The following is a 17391-nucleotide window of genomic DNA, read 5'->3' as shown; positions in this document are numbered from 1 at the left end:
ATAAATATCTTCGTAGAATATGTAGGAAACAATATGGGCATCCAAGTCCTGCTATTGGTCATTGACCGGAGAGTGTCTCGGTCATGTGTGCATAGTTCTCGAACCCGCAGGGTTTGCACACTTAAGGTTCGGTGACGTTTCGGTATTATTGAGTTACTTATGTTAGTGACTGAAGTTTGTTCGGAGTCCCAGATGAGATCTCGGATGTCACGAGGAGATCCAGAATGGTCCGGAGGTAAAGATTAATATATAGGATGAAGAGTATCGGAGTCCGGAAGTGTTCCGGGGCATATCGAGGAAACAACGGATTGCCGAAAGGAGTTTCGGGGGGGGGGGGGCAAGTGTTGGGGGGCTTATGGGCCAAGGAGAGGTGGCACACCAGCCCACAAGGGGTTGGGCATCACCCACACCCCAACCCACTTTAGCCAAGGGAGGGCCTGAGGGGATACCCTAGGGCGACTCCTCCCACCCCTTCCTCCTATATATAGTGGAGGTTTGAGGGCAGCCCTACAGCTGAAAAGCCACATGATGCCCTCTCCTCTCTAGATCGTCTTCCTCCTCTCTAGATTAGTTCGGTAGAGCTCGGTGAAGCCCTGCTGAATTAGTTCACCACCACCGCCACCACGTCGTTGTGCTCACGAAGAACTCATCTACCTCTCTGTCCTTGCTTGCTGGATCAAGGAGGTGGAGATCGTCATCGAGCTGTACTCGTGCTGAACGCGGAGGTGTTGTCCGTTCGGCACTAGATCGCGATTGGATCGCGGGACAGCTTGCAATTTGTATCGTGAAGACGTTCGACTACATCAACTGTGTTTCTTAACGCTTCCCGCTTAGCAATCTACAAAGGTATGTGGATTCAATATCTCCTCTCGTAGACGCTCATCACCATGGATCGATCCTGTATGTGCATAGGATTTTTTTTCTTTCCCATGCAACGTTCCCCTACAACTCGGGCCCAAGGGACCGGTGAACGGCTTCTTTGGTGGAGCGGTGCTTCATCTTACAAACTGATGACGGCAGATCTTGGCGGCGTGGCACAGGGGAGACTCGGCGTCTGATGTGCGGAGATAGACTCGCGTAGGAGGAGGACGTCATATTCATTCTTGGGTCAATTGCCAAAAAATAGCTATGGGGTTAAACAGATAAAAGTGACACGACAAAGGAACATAATGGATTAAGCATGGTCTTGGAATAAATGATATACTATGTATACTCTCTCCCAATAAATTGTTATTCAATGATAACAATTTACTTAATACATATCTCTTATAACCTTAGTCTGGTAGTGAAACACAATGGATATATAGGAGTACAATTTTATAAATCATGATAATGCAATTGTTAATTATTCTTTCTTGACGGGTGTTGAAATCCTTGAAGCCGCATCCTTAATGTGCCCGAATGATTGAGCAAAGTCATCCAGAAGTTGAGCATAATCTGGAAATATTTCCTCATTGACTGACAAAATTACCTTAAGAGTTCTATTGTAACTCTGATAGTGCACACCTAAAGCCTGCAAAATAAACCATGGTGGTTAAAATGGAAATAGGCTCGCCAAATGATTAAAATTTATAGGTTTACTTTCATTCACTTTATTTTATGCTATGAAGTTCTACTTGTACTTCCCAAGGAATTGAGCCTACCATGGTTGGTAGATTTTAAACCCATAGAGGGTTGAGTCATCTCCATAACTCGGGAATCATTTAGTGATGAACTGTCGTAAAATATGTACTTAAAATTGCATATATCCATTGTTGGCTCTTGGGTCCAAGTTCACCACTCACAAAAGAAGAAGTTCATTGGAAATACAACTACACAGATACACATACGTATTCACATTATTCTAAAATTCAATTATTGATAGGTGTTAGAGCAAAACTCACCTTACCTTTAATAGCCTTTTAACTTTGTTCTAATTATACATGGCGTTGTTTAGTTGGGTTTCCTAGCCTACTTATCGCAGGAAAATGTTGAAACTTAACCAAATACAATTTTCTTACCCTATTGTGAGGCCACAATCCAAAGCTGATTTTACTTATACAACTCACATCCATCTCCTGAGTTACTCATGTTGAAGCCGTTGCTTTTCCATGCGCTACCAGTAGCGTTTCATTGGAATTACCTAAAGGCTTCCACGAGAGCATCATGCTCTCATTCCACCTCCTGAGTGAAATCATTTTCCTATCCATCGTCTTCACTGCCGCTGCTACCGCGACAGAGCCTTTGTTGGACACTGCCATAGTAACCACACGACACTCAAACACCACCTCCACCCCACCACACTCGGCTACAACATCACCATGCTCGGATGCAGCCACCACCCTACCGAGTCCACACATTTTTTCCTCCCCTTCTTCGTCGTCCCTAGACATGTGAAGCTTTCTAACATCCTGGCATTATCATCCTTCCCTAGGCAGATATGGTCTAATTGTACCCCCCCCCCTTCGTCGGCCTTTCTCTGGACATCCTGGGTAGCTTTGCACTATCTAGGGGGTCTATGAGAGAGAGTGGGAGGAAGAGAGAGATTACCAAATATTGTATTCGCCAATATATATCAAATTATCCATTGTCGGTCAAAATACCACTAAAAGGGTCTATTATCTTAGAATCAACAATAATTCCAACACTCTAGGGCATTTTAGAATTTTATCTCACAACTACTCCCACAACCAAGTGGCGAAAAAAGCAACCTTCATTACAGCGACTTCCTCAACACAACAAATTCCCTACAATAGCTACTCTACAACTCATCCTCGCATGACCGCGACACAAACAAATAACATGTGCATGCTTTACTTACCACCTTGGAGTATAGTTCATCCTAGCTACATCATTATTTTGGAGATAACTATATGGCGAAGTGATAAATTAGACATGCATATATTTTTGTTGATGTTTTCTGCTCCTATTCTCATTTTTTTTCTGGTCCGGTAAACTAGAGTAATTTGTGTGAGCGGTTTTGATAACTTAGGTCACCTAGAGTGGTTTTGAGTTTAAAAGCGACACATGAGGAGCTGAGGAGAAATGTTGTTGTATTGTAGATTGTCCGAGAGATGGTTTGTTTAGACAAAAACAAACATGTTTCTTAATAAGGAAGGTCTTGACGTCAGATCGTCAATGACTTACTTGTGGAATTCCGTAAATGCTAGGTGCAATGAAGATCGCTGGATGTCCATAGAACTCTACTTGTTCAGTTGGTCCAACCATGTTTGAGAACGAAATAGTTGTATTGGTGAACATACGTTGAAAGATAAAAGCCCCTGCCTGATTGGATTGTCAAGTTGAACAATTAGAAACATGGACATTAACTAACTAAAAGCAGTGTTAGTTTGTTTAGCAAGGAGTTTCTTAATTTTGTGTAATTTATTTTTTTAATAAAATGTACAAAAAGGCAGAAAATATACCTTCAGACCAAGCATTTTCAGGAAAAATTCACTCATCTTACACGTGAAGATAACTTCAAGTGAGCTCTTTTTCCTGTCCACCGTCTTCTTTGCCTTGCGAACATATGCAAGTGGATCATCGTGCATCGCTAAATGAAATGGAAGAAGGATGTAGCCTAGTTGATTTCCCCATGCCACCTCGCTACTCTTGCCAGATTCTATCATATTAACATATTTCTGTGCATAGTTATAAGAAAACATTAAACTAAAATAGTGATATGCTACAAATTGGTGATGATATGATCTAAAACGTACATTCGAATAAGTAAAGTTTCATTAAATGTGTAATCAAACTAGCTACATGCCTACTCCGATATTGTCTACCCACTTGGTCGGTTGAACATATATAATATAATTAGTTTGTCAGGAATCAGACTTTCATAAGTACCTTGATTTATATTTTTTTAGTAACATACTCTCTGCAAAGTAATTATCAAACTTGCACATTGAAGATTGTTCTAATACACCATATCTTTTTTTTTCTTAAATAGTTGCAATCCACTACATATTTTTCCTCCTCATGCAACCATGCCACATCATCAAGTCATGCATGTGGTCATAAGTATTTATTTTTCCTCATGTAACCATGTGACATCATCAAGTCATGCATGTGGTCATAAGTTACAATATGTGCACAATCTACCCATTGTTTCACTATTTTTTGCTGTGGGCATAAACATCATATCCTTAGAGCAACTACTACCTCTGTTCCTAAATATAAGTCTTTGTAGAGTTTCCACTAGAAGACTACATACAGATGTATATAGACATATTTTAGAATATAGATTCACTTATTTTGCTCCGTATGTAGTTCCCAAGTGACATCTCTAAAAAACACTTATATTTAGTAACGGATGGAGTACATGTAAAGCATGCTACAATTTTTTTACACATCATTTTATCAAATACTGCATATGAGTTATTGTTTTTCAATGTAAAATGAGAACAATCCTATTTTTTGCAATAGTTTTAGTTTCTTTAGCACCGGTTTATGCATATATTTATCACATCATCATCTAGTAAGTACATAAAGAAAGGGGTAATCATTTGGGGTCACAAACATATAAATGAATTAGATGATGCCCCGGCGCGTTGCTGCCGGAAACTTGCTAAAATAATGCATAAAAGTTGCCAAAAATATTTATAACTAATGTAAAGAAAATGCAAGTTTAAGAATGACATAAATAAAAAAGAGAAAGGTGTGATAGCTCCCGGGTGCCTAGGCATCCTCTATGAACAGTAAAATCAAAAAAATAGAAAACAAAATCAAAAAATCTGAAACTTTGCAGCATCAACGATGATCAAACTTTGTAGGTTCCTACAAGTTTTCATGTCAAAATATCATGTAGCGAAAGATGTACAAACAAGTTTCAGATCATAGCTAAAAAGTGCTCAAAACTTCAAGCATTGAAATATTTTCCGTGTGTAGAGCTCCTCGAATAGTTTTTTGGCATGAAAACTTGTAAACACCTACAAACTTTCATCATCTTTGATGCTGCAAAGTTTCAGATTTTTCTTATTTTGTTTTCTATTTTCTTTTACTGTTCATAGAGGGTGCCTAGGCATCCGGGAGCTGAAAATCCACTCTCAATAAAAAAGGGTATAAAAATGAATTACTGTTAAAAGAATGTCAATGTGAATGTAAACTACATAGTTATGATGCAAGCGACAAACACATATATATTTAATAAAATATCTAATGCAAAAAATAGCTTCTAAGTAACATGCATGAATTGATGATATGGTGCTCTTATGCATAGACATTAGTGGCATAGTTGCATGTCTAGAAAAAATAGCTAGTGGTAATTAGTGGCATGCATTTGAAAATTCTTAGATCATGAAAGAACTTACTTGTAGGCTAGCTGTTGGCCTTGTATTGACAAAGAGGGCAGAGCGCAAACATAGTTTCCTTGTTTTGGAGTAACCTATAATACATAACAGAAATTAAAGACAAGTTACACAAATGTGTATAGCAAATCGTGCAACAAATCGGTCTCGCACGTTGGCAGACGTGCATATATAACTTACCATACTGGCGAAAGTAATATCTGGACAGAGCAGCAGAAGTCGCTCCAACTAGCACATCATTGACAGTCTCCGGAAACCGAAAAATGCGAGTAGTGAGACAAAATTAATGAATCTTCAGACGGGCACGGGCTAGCATACGTACGGCATGTAGAAGGTATGTGGCTCGAAGGATGCCGTACGTACATTTGCTTCAGAATCATACTAACATTCATGAGGATTATAGGCTTGTACTTACGCAGTTCTAGATGTACTTACGCAGTTCATGGCATTCTTGATGTACTTGACATCGTCCAAGCTAAGGCTCCGGTGGACGAAGCGCCTGCGGGGTTTCAACGTAACGTCACTATCCCCGCGTCTGAAGACCGTGTCCGGGTCTCTCAGAAACAAAATCGTCGCAGCAAAGAAGATGACGTCCACCACGGTGTTCCATGCAAGCATGAGATACAGCCAGATCCGCATGACGAACGACTCCAGGAAGCCGGCGGACCGCGGCCGCGGCGTATAGATGGCGCCCGTGCGCGACGGCTGCTCCGGCATGGCCGGCAAGCGTGCCGGGTCAGCGGCGCTGCGCGCGGACGCGAGGAGAAGCGTGATCAGCGACATCCCGTCGCCCATGGAGTGGTGCACGCGGATGACCACGGTGGAGGTGGCTTCGGAGGTCGGGAAGTCGAGGAAGTGGAATTCCCAGAGCGGGCGGGAGGGGTCCATGGGGAGCGCGGGCAGCGAGGTCTTGTAGTCCTCAACGGCCCGGTCCGGGTCGGCCTCCATGGCGGCGGGGTCCAGCGTCGGGACGATCATGTGGTCATCCACGTTCACCGCCGTGCGCACCCACCGTGGGTTGCCACCATTGTACTCATCTGTGACCTTTGTATGTAGTCACAGTCACACGCACGCTCATGGTTAGGCTCAATTTATGGCTATAGTTAGTGTTCTACTCCAATATGGAACAAATAGAGAATACAAAAACAGCCAGGAATTAGAGCCTGGCGCCTACTGTTAGCGCCTCGTTGTAGTTGCAGGTGCCGGCCCTCATTAGTAAGAAGAGTCTATACCTGAATGCTGCTGAAGCGCGGGTATCGGGCAAGTTGGGCAGCGATGCCGGCGCTGAAGACGGGAAGGTTTACGGGGCAGCCAAGGCCGACGGTAACAACGATGTATATATCTTCCATGAGTCTTGCAGTAGGGCTCACAGGCTCTTCCTCGGCCGCCGCCGCCGCCAAGGAATCATCCGTCATCGTCGATTCGTAGTTGCTGCCGGGGGCCGGTGCTGACCTTGGCGTGCGTACCGGGAATAGCCGGCCGCTTGTTGGTAGAGCTGCTACCGAGGGGCTATCAGCACTACCCATAGCTACTTTAGTTTCAAGAGAAGAAGAGTTGCTAGCTACTGGATCGATCGCTGCACGTATGGAGTGGCTAGGTGTAGAGCAGCACATACTAGCACACACTTAAAAGGCTCATCGTACATGGAACCTGGATTCATCACTACCCGGCTTGTTGTTGTTGGGGAGGACACATCAGGGGCTCACGTCCATTGGCGATGTGGTCCCACATTGCAAAGAAGAAAAATTGCAAAATGACAAATATCTGTCGTATAAGTTATGGAAGTACAAAGCACATCCAAACATACTAAAATTACATTGAGATCCTTGTACCATTGAACGATCATTACCTTCGTCGAAACAAGCCGTCGACAGGTCCCCCTCGTCGCCCCCATACGGTAGCCGACTAGATGGCCGAGAAGTGTCCGTGCATGTACTCTTAAGGACCAGCACCCTGGAGGTGTAGTCGTCGCTGCTCAACCCTCACATCAATCTGAAGTGTCTCACGCCAGATCCAAGAAACCCAAACCTCACTCCCCCAATGAGACGACATGATTTTACGTCGAAACTCTGTTGACTCCGTCCCAACAGACGAATTCGAGGAGGATCGAAGCTCGAAAGACCAGCTTGAAGATGAATTGCTGCCATTTGCTTGAGTGCAGCCCTTACAAGAACTAAATAAATACTAAGCTAAACTAGGAGGTGATGTCGCAAACTTACTCAAAACTGAAGGTGAATCAAGTGCAGAGCTATATGTCAGTTCCTTACCTCTCCTCGTAGTGAAAGGCAAGATTTTAGTTCTTTGATCTTTCGGATTCCTCATAGTGATCAGCAGATGTAAATCCCAAGTGACTCAGAGAATATAGCTGTACTTCCCCGGCAACGGCGCCAGAAAAAGGTTTTGATAACCCACAAGTGTAGGGGATCGCAACAGTTTTCGTGGGTAGAGTATTTTTTTACCCAAATTTGTTGATTCGCTCACAAGGGGAAGCTAAAAAATATTCTCAAGTATTAGCAGCTGAGTTTGTCAGATTCAACCACACCTGAAAGATTAGTGTCTGCAAGCAAAGTATCAGTAGCAAAGTAGTATGGTAGCAACGGTGCCAGAAACGATCTGTTGACGGCAGACTATTCCTAACTGCTGTATCAATGGCGCCAGTAAATAGCACGTTGACGGGGGATTATTCTTGAGAAGAATGCTTCCCCGGCTACGGCTCCAGAAAAGTCTTGCAACAAGTAACAACGAAGTAGCAAGGAGCAGCAGTAGCAGCAACAGCAAAGTAACAACAGTAGCAACAGTAGCAGCAAAGTGGCCCAATCCCTTTTGTAGCAAGGTGCAAGCCTAGGCAAAGTAACGTAGCGAGGACCAAAAGTAAAAGACTCGTAGGCAGTGGATCGGTGATGGATGAGTGTGACGGATGTGATTCATCATGTAACAACTATAACATGGAGAGATATGTAACTAGCTCCCGTTCATCAATATAATGTAGGCATGTATTCCGTATGTAGTCATACGTGCTTGGGAAAAAGAACTTGCATGACATCTATTGTCCATCCATCCCGTGGCAGCGGGGTCCTAATGGAAACTACGGGATATTAAGATTCTCCTTATTATAAAGAACTGGACCAACGCATTAACACACGGTGAATACATGAACTCCTCATACTATGGTCATCTCCGGGAGTGGTTCCGGCTATTGTCACTCCGGGGTTGCCGGGTCATAACACATAGTAGGTGACTACAACTTGCAAGATAGGATCTAAAACACACTATATTGGCGACAACATAATAGGTTCAGATCTGAAATCATGGCACTCGGGCCCTAGCGACAAGCATTAAGCATAGCCAAGTAGTAGCAACATCAATCTAGAACATAGTGGATACTAGGGATCAATCCCCGACAAGAACTAACTCGGTTACATGATAGATCTCATCCAACTCATCACCGTCTAGCAAGCCTACGATGAGATTACTCACGAACGATGAAGAGCATCATGGAATTGTCGATGGAGAAAGGTTGATGATGACGATGGCGACGATTTCCCCTCTCCTGAGCCCGAAACGGACTCCAGATCTGCCCTCGAGATGAAGAACAGGATGTGGCGGCGCATCCGTATCGCAGAACGCGATGAAACCTTCTCTCTGACTTTTTTCCGGGCGAAACGGAAGATATAGAGCTGAGATTGGGGGCGGTGGTGCCACATGGGCCCCACAAGCCTGCATGGCGCGGCCATAGGGGGTGGTCGTGACTTGTGGGCTTGTGGCCCACTGGCACGCCCCCTTCGGTGGATCTTTGCGCAGGTATTTTTCTTTTATTCCAGAAAAAATATCCGTAAATTTTCAGGACGTTCCGAAAACTTTCATTTCTGCACAAAAACAACACCATGGCAATTCTGCTGAAAACAGCGTCAGTCCGGGTTAGTTCCATTCAAATCATGCAAATTAGAGTTCAAAACAAGGGCAAAAGAGTTCGGAAAAGTAGATACGACGGAGACGTATCAAGTTGATGTAGATGTCGTCCGTGATCAACTCCCTCTCCGGCAGATTACCGAAAAAGGCTCCCAGATTGGATCTCACGGGAATAGAGGCTCTCAGCGGCGGAAAAGTATTATTTTGGTCTCGTTCTGGTATTGGGGGGATATTTGGGAATTTATAGGATGAATATTAGGGTTAGGAGACCTACAAGGGGCCCATAAGCCAGGGGCGCCCCCCCCGGGGGGGGGGGGGGTGCACCCTGTAGGCTTGCCATCTCCCGACAAGTCTCCTGCCCCCTTCTCCAAGTCGGGCAGGTTTCTTGTGGTCCAAGAAAAATCATTTCGGAGATTTTATTTCGTTTGGACTCCGTTTAATATTCCTTATCTCCAATACTCAAAAACATGGAAAAAAACAGAAACTCGCACTAGGCTCTAGATTAATAGGTTAGTCCCAAAAATAATATAAAATATCATATTAATGCATATATAACATCCAAAACACATAATATAATAGCATGGAACTATCAAAAATTATAGATACGTTGGAGACGTATTAAGCATCCCCAAGCTTAATTCATGCTCGTCCTCGAGTAGGTAAATGATAAAAACGGAATTTTTTATGTGGAATGCTATCTAACATGTTTATCCATGTAATATTCTTTACTCTAGCAAGAATAATCAGATCCATGAGATTCAAAACAAAAGTCTAATATTGACATAAAAACAATAATATTTCAAGCATACTAACAAGGCAATTGTGTCCTTTCGAAATGACATGGCCTTAGAAAGTTATCCATACAAATCATATGGTTTGGCTATGCTCCATTTTCCCCACACAAAGTATCTAAATCATGCACAACCCCGATGAAAGTCAAGCAATTGTTTCACGCTTTTTATGTTCTCAAACCTTTTCAAATCTCACGAAATACATGAGTGTGAGCCATGGATATAGCACTATAGGTGAAATAGAATATGGTGGAGGTTGCAAAAATAAAGAGGAGAAGATAGTCTCACATCAACTAGGCGTATCAACGGGCTATGGAGATGCCCATCAATAGATATCAATGTGAGTGAGTAGGGATTGCCATGCAACAAATGCACTAGAGCTATAAGTGTATGAAAGCTCAAATAGAAAAGTAAGTGGTTGTGCAAAAGATGAAATTCCACTAGTTATATGAAAGTGACAAAATAGGAGACTCTATATGAAGAACATGGTGCTACTTTGAAGCAAAAGTGTGGAAACAGATAGTAGCATTATCCCTTCTCTCTTTCTCTCATTTTTTTTCTTTTTTTGAATGGTGGGCATATTTGGCCTCTTTTAATTTTTTATGGGATTCGTTGGCCTCTTTTATTTTTTGTAAAGTCCGGATACTCATCCCAATTTGTGAGGGAATCATAGCTTCCATCATCCTTTTCTCACACGGGACAATGCTCTAGTAATGCAAATCATAACACTTCTATTTACTTGCAACTCGAAGATTACAACTCGATATCTAGAACAAAATATGACTCTATAAGCAATATGGAAGTGATGTCATAAAAACAACGGGATGGTGGTGTTGCATGGCAATATATCTCGAAATGGCTATGGAAATGCCATAATAGGTAGATATGGTGGTTGTTTTGAGGAAAGTATATGGTGGCTGTTTTGAGGAAGGTGGGTTTACTGTACCGGCGAAAGGTGTGCGGTACTAGAGAGGCTAGCAAAGGTGGAAGGGTGAGAGTGTGTATAATCCATGAACTCAACATTAGTCATAAAGAACGAACATACTAATTGCAAAAGCCTATTAGTTATTGAAGCAAAGTATTAGACGCATGCTCCTAAGGGAAGGGTTGGTAGGAGTTAATCATCGCGTGACCCCGAGCTACACAAAGGTAGACAATCATTAAACAAATCATGCTCCGACTTGATCAGATAATGGTTCACCATACGTGCATGCTACGGGAATCACAAGCTTTAACACAAGTATTTCTTCCAATTCACAATTACGTACTAGCATGACTCTCGTATTACCATCTTCATATCTCAAAACTATATGCAAGGAATCAAAGTTCTCATTGTATTCAATGCACTTAATATGTAAGTTTTTTTATCATATCCCTCTTGGATGCCTATTTTATTAGGACTAAATTCATAACATAAACCAATTAACATACTATTTAAGACTCTCAAAATAATATAAGTGAGGTACGAGAGTTTAATAATTTCTATAAAATAAAACAACACAGTGCTCTAAAAGATATAAGTGAAGCACTAGAGCAACATTGCCTAGCTCAAAAGATATAGGAGAAGCACATATAGTATTCTAATAAATTCACAATTCAGTGTGTCTCTCTCAAAAGATGTGTGCAGCAAGGATGATTGTGGAAAACTAAAAAGTAAAGACCCATATCATACAAGACGCTCCAAGCAAAACACATATCATGTGGTGAATAAAAATATAGTCTCAAGTAAATTTACCGATAGATTGAAGACGAAAGAAGGGATGCCTTCCGTGGCATCCCCAAGCTTAGGCTCTTTGGTATCCTTGAATATGGCTTGGTGTGCCTTGGGAATCCCCAAGATTAGGCTCTTGTCACTCATTATTCCATAGTCCATCAAATCTTTACCCAAAAGTTGAAAACTTCACAACACAAAACTCAACAGAAAACTCATGAGATCCGTTAGTATAAGAAAAATAAATTATCACTTTAGGTACTATTGTGAACTAATTATTTATTTATATTGGTGAAATATTTACTGTATTCCAACTTCTCCATGGTTCATACCCCTCATATAACCCACAGATTCATCAAAATAAGAAAACAACACAAAGAAAACATAATTTGTCAAAAACAGAACAGTCTGTAGAAATCTATAAACTTCGAATACTTATGTAACACCAAAACTTATGAAAAGTTAGGAAAATCATAGAAATTTGTAAATAAATCTTGTGTAAAAAATTCATATCGAACTCATGTTCCAGTGAATTTACAAAATTCCTGTAATGAGAGCGAAAGTTTCTGTTTTTAGCAAAATCAACTTCCAAACACCATAGACCATTCCAAAGGTCTTACTTGTCTCAAACACTAAGTAAAACAAGAAAACACAATTATTAAAGAGGTAATAATGTGTTCATCACTCAAAAAAAAGCATAAAAATAAAATTGGGTTGCCTCCCAATAAGTGATATTGTTTAACACCCCTAGCTAGGCATAATGCAATAGATTTAGGTATCGTCATAATAGTATGGGAGCTCATCAATGCTCATCTCATACTTCCTTCTTTCAGCAGAAAGTTTCCTTTGTGGCAAGAATAAGTAATCAAAAGGGCTAAATTTAATAGGATAAGGATCCTTAAGATCAAGTGCGGGAGGAATAGGTTCCTCCTTCGGCCCTCTATAGTGTATAATCAATTCATCATTGTAGGCTTTCCTCTGGTGGAAGGTCATAAATCTATCTCTTAGTATGAAGCCTAATCCATTATGTTGTATAGAAAAATTATCATTGATTTCAGAAATCTTATCAACCAAAACCTCAATAGGAACCCTTTTTCTCAATTTTTTTGTTATAAGCAACATAATCGGAGACTACAATCTCATTATTTCTTCTTGATTAAAAAGGATCTCCTCTATGAGGGGACATCCACAATTAATTTTATAATAAGGAAAAAATTCACTAGCCTCTTTCATGATGAATCTAAACTCATGGGCTAGAAATATAGTGGCAGCACGCTTAACGGAAGCAAGCTGAATATTAGAGAACTCAAGAAAAATCCTTTGTATGCAAGGATGCATATGAACAAATTGCCTCTCAAGTTCAATTATTAGTAGTGTTATGGAGTCCTCAAGACTATTAGTTTTATTGAGCATATACCCTCCTAAAGTAGGTAGCGTACCAGCACAAGTAAAGAAATCCTGAATAACACATTTTCCGATAATATTGCCGCTACCTATGCGGAATTTTTTTTGTATGATTTATAGTAGGTTCTCTATGAGAATCATTATTCTCTTCAAGATTATTACTATCCTTTTCATTGTAAACCTCCCCAAATTCAGACATGGTGGCAACGAATAGATCTAGCACACAAGAAACCAAATGAAAAGACGAACGAAAGAATAGCGAATAAAAAGGCAAATCTTTTTGGTATTTTCTGAAAATCGTTTTAGAAGTGGGGGAGAGGAAAACTAGAGGCAAATGGCAAATAAAGTAAATGCAAGAGATGAGTTTTTGATGGGTACTTGGTAAGCTTTATCTTGCTATGTATCCTCCCCGGCAACGGCACCAGAAATCCTTCTTGCTACTTCTTGAGCTTGCGTTAGTTTTCCCTTGAAGAGGAAAGGGTGGTGCAGCAAAGTAGATAAGTATTTCCCTCAGTTTATTGACAACCAAGGTATCAATCCAGTAGGAGGAACAAGCAAGGCCCCAAGCTTAGCACCTACACAAACAATCAAACACTTGCACCCAACGCTAAAAAGGGATTGTCATTCCCTTCATGGTTATTTGCAAGGATGAGATCTGATACAGATAGATATAAAAGATTGCTAGATCTAAAAGTAAAACAAAAGTAAGTAATTGGCAGCAATATATTTTTGGTATTTTTGGTTTATAGATCTGAAAGTATAATATGGAAAATAGACCCGGGGCCATAGGTTTCACTAGAGGCTTCTCTCATGAAGGAAAATAATACGGTGGGTGAGCAAATTACTGTCGAGCAATTGATAGAAAAGCGGATAACTATGAAGATATCCAAGGCAATGATTATGCATATAGGCATCACGTCCGTGTCAAGTATACCGAAACGATTCTGCATCTACTACTATTACTCCACACATCGACCGACTCCTGCGTGCATCTAGAGTATTAAGTTCATGAAGAACATAGTAACGCATTAAGTAAGATAATGATGTAGAGGGATAAACTCAAGCAATATGATGAAAACCCCATCTTTTTATCCTCGATGGCAACAATGCAATACGTGCCTCGCTACCCCTACTTTGCCACCGGGTGAGTACACCACAAGATTGAACCCAAAACTAATCACTTCTCCGATTGCAATAATTACCAATCTAGTTGGCCAAACCAAACCAATAACTCGAAGAGACTTGCTAAGATATGAAATCATGCATATAAGAATTCAGAGAAGATTCAAATAATATTCATAGATAATCTGAACATAAACCCACAATTCATCGAATCTCAACAAACACACCGCAAAAGAGTATTACATCGGATAGATCTCCATGAAAATCATGAACAACATGGTATTGAACAACAAAGAGAGAAAAGAAGCCATATAGATACTAGCTATGGACCCGTAGGTCTGTGGTGAATTCCCTCTCCGACGGATTACCGGAAAAGGCTCCCAGATTGGATCTCACGGGAACAGAGGCTCTCGGCGGCGGAAAAGTATTTTTGTTGTCTCATTCTAGCATTGGGGGAATATTTGGGAATTTATAGGACGAAGATTAGGGTTAGGAGACCTGCAGGGGCCCACAAGCCAAGGGCGCACCCCCTAGGGCGTACCCTGCAGGCTTGTCGTCTCCCGGCAGGTCTCTGCCCCCTTCTCGAAGTCTGGCAGGTTTCTTCTCGTCCAAGAAAAATCATTCCGGAGATTTTATTCCGTTTGGACTCCCTTTAATATTCCCTATGTGCGATACTCAAAAAATGGAAAAAAAAAATTGACACTAGGCTCTAGATTAATAGTTTAGTCCCAAAAATAATATAAAATAGCATATTAACGAATATAAAATAGCATACTAATGCATATAAAACACCAAAACAGATAATATAATAGCATGGAACAATCAAAAATTATAAATACATTGGAGACGTATCATGTAGCACTGCGACGGCAAGTATTTCCCTCAGTTATGAAACCAAGGTATGAATCTAGTAGGAAGATCCGTAAGACTACGTAATCGATACCTCCACACAAATAGCAAATCCTCGCAACCCAACAGGTGAAGGGGTTGTCAATGCCTCGTGGGTAAAATAAGGATAGATTGATAGATGTGAATAAGAGTGATGGCAAATAAAACATAACAAGGTATTTTTGGGTTTTTTGAGAATATAGATATGAAAATAAAGGAGCAAATAAAATAAAATGTGGATAGCAAAGTAGAGATTGCAAATAGATGATGTGAAGTAGACTCGGGGGGCGTAGGTTTCACTAGTGGCTTCTCTCGAGGAAATAGAAAACAGTGGGTAGACAAATTACTTCTGGGCAATTGATAGAATAGCAAATAATTATGACGATATTCAAGACAATGATCATGTATATAGGCATCACGTCCAAGACAATTAGACCGACGTTTGCCTGCATCTACTTCTATTACTCCACACATCGACCACTATCCAGCATGCATCTAGTATATTGAGTTCATGGAGAAATGGAGTAATGCCTTAAGAATGATATCATGATGTAGACAAGATATATTCATGTAGAAATAGACCCCATCCTTTTATCCTTGATAGCAACGATACATGTGTGTCATGTCTCTTTCTATCACTGAGATTGAGCACCGCAAGATCGAACCCATCACAAAGCACCTCTTCCCATTTGATGTAAAATATCAAGTTGGTCACACAAGACCAAATATTAGAGAAGAAATACGAGGCTATAATAATGAAGCATGAATATGATTTCATAGATCTGATCATAAACTCACAATTCATCGGAACCCAACAAAGACACCACAAAAGAATGAGTTACATCCTATGGATCTCCAAGAGACAATTGTATTGAGAAACAAAACAAGAGATAAAGCCATCTAGCTACCGCCTATTGAACCGTAGGTCTGATATGAACTACTCATGCATCATGGGAGGAGCGCCAATGAGGATGGTGAACCCCTCTGTGATCGTGTTCCTCTCCAGAACGGGCTTTATATTGGATTTCTTGGCTTCTAGAACTTACGGCGGCTGAAACAATTTTTTGTCGACTCCTCTAGGGTTTCCTGAATATTGGGGTATTTATAGAGCTCAGAGGCAGTAAAGGAGGCGTATGAGGCCCGCACTAGGCACCAGGACACGCCCTGGTGTATAGTGGGCCGCCTGGGCCTCCTATGGTGCCCCTCCTTGCCTCCCAAGTTTCCTTATGGTCCAAAAAAATCTTCGTAAAGTTTCGTGCCATTTGGACTTCATTGATATTGATCTTCTGCGAAGGAAAAAATAGCAAAAAACAACAACTGGCACTAGGCACTATGTCAATAGGTTAGTCCTAAAAATGATATTACGTTGCTATAAAATAATCATAAAACATCCAAGAATGATAATATAACAGCATGGAACAATAAAAAATTATAGATACGTTGGAGACGTATCACTCCCCGCACCTCCTCGCTGCCGAGACCTCGTCCCCAAGACATCTACATTGTCTCTAGCACGCCCTCACCGTTGGAGTCCTCGTCACCGACGGGAATCATCGCCACCGTCATCACCATAGCGAGACCTTCACCGCATTAGGGTAATATTTTGGCCCCTTCTTACGCTCCCAAATCAGAATCTTGCGCAATTAGGTTTTCCCATCTTTTGTCCATGTTTGCAATCTTCCTATCCAGAAGAAGCCTTGAGTAGATTAGAGAACGAAGCAAATTTTAGGGTTAACTGTTCGCAAAACCGAATCTTGGTGTCACCGAGTCAGAAAAATCGGTCTTACCGATTTTGGTTTTGGGCTAGTGAGAACAATCTAGGTGAAACCAAATTACACTTTTTGGTGGAACCTAAAAATGTGCCAAGTTTGTGTTGAAGAGATTGTCAGTCTTGGTGGCTCCAAAATTTCTGTCTCGGTGGAACCGATATCCCTTTTTGTAGGACATTAAACTTAAGATTTTCAGAGTTCAAACTTGCAAAACTTCTGAATTTTTGTGATGCTCATCCACTCCTGCTCTTCTACCTCTATTCACAAGGTCAACTTGTTTGCTTGGTTGATTGTCAGCATGTTAGGTTTAGAGGACTGTCGGAATGACTTTAGAGAACCCAGTTTTGAGATGGACTCGCGCACTAGTTCTGAGAGGACTGCTTCTGACCCAGGTACTACTAGTTCCCATGATTTGCCAAAGGCAGCTACCGGGTCTAGGAAGAAGCTTAATTCTGATGAGGAGGATGCTAATTTTATCCCAGAGGAGAGCATTCCCTAGAAGAAAA

The 17391-nt window shown here is 41.2% G+C and overlaps 1 protein-coding gene across 1 annotated transcript; it reads right to left on the bottom strand.

The window, feature by feature from the left end:
- Positions 1-1345: 1345 nt before the first annotated feature.
- On the bottom strand, positions 1346-6817 carry LOC123398997 (wax ester synthase/diacylglycerol acyltransferase 11-like). The gene is made up of 7 exons (XM_045093434.1): positions 6524-6817; positions 5727-6335; positions 5472-5538; positions 5295-5368; positions 3405-3620; positions 3127-3264; positions 1346-1513 (listed from the first exon to the last, which is right to left on the bottom strand). The coding sequence occupies exons 1-7, from the start codon at positions 6815-6817 to the stop codon at positions 1346-1348; spliced, it is 1566 nt and encodes a 521-aa protein (XP_044949369.1).
- Between the last annotated feature and the right edge of the window lie 10574 nt (positions 6818-17391).

Source organism: Hordeum vulgare, chromosome 5H (assembly GCF_904849725.1).
Source record: "Hordeum vulgare subsp. vulgare chromosome 5H, MorexV3_pseudomolecules_assembly, whole genome shotgun sequence".
In the NCBI taxonomy this organism is placed as follows: Eukaryota; Viridiplantae; Streptophyta; class Magnoliopsida; order Poales; family Poaceae; genus Hordeum; species Hordeum vulgare.
This window is presented reverse-complemented; position numbering and strand designations above follow the sequence as displayed.

Excerpts from the sequence above, each read along its gene's own strand:
- LOC123398997 (XM_045093434.1), bottom strand. The coding sequence starts at position 6,817 with ATGGGTAGTGCTGATAGCCCCTCGGTAGCAGCTCTACCAACAAGCGGC. Across the intron at positions 5,369-5,471 it reads ATATTACTTTCGCCAGTATG|GTTACTCCAAAACAAGGAAA; the intron begins GTAAGTTATATA and ends TATGTATTATAG. Across the intron at positions 3,265-3,404 it reads TGAAAATGCTTGGTCTGAAG|GCAGGGGCTTTTATCTTTCA; the intron begins GTATATTTTCTG and ends CAATCCAATCAG.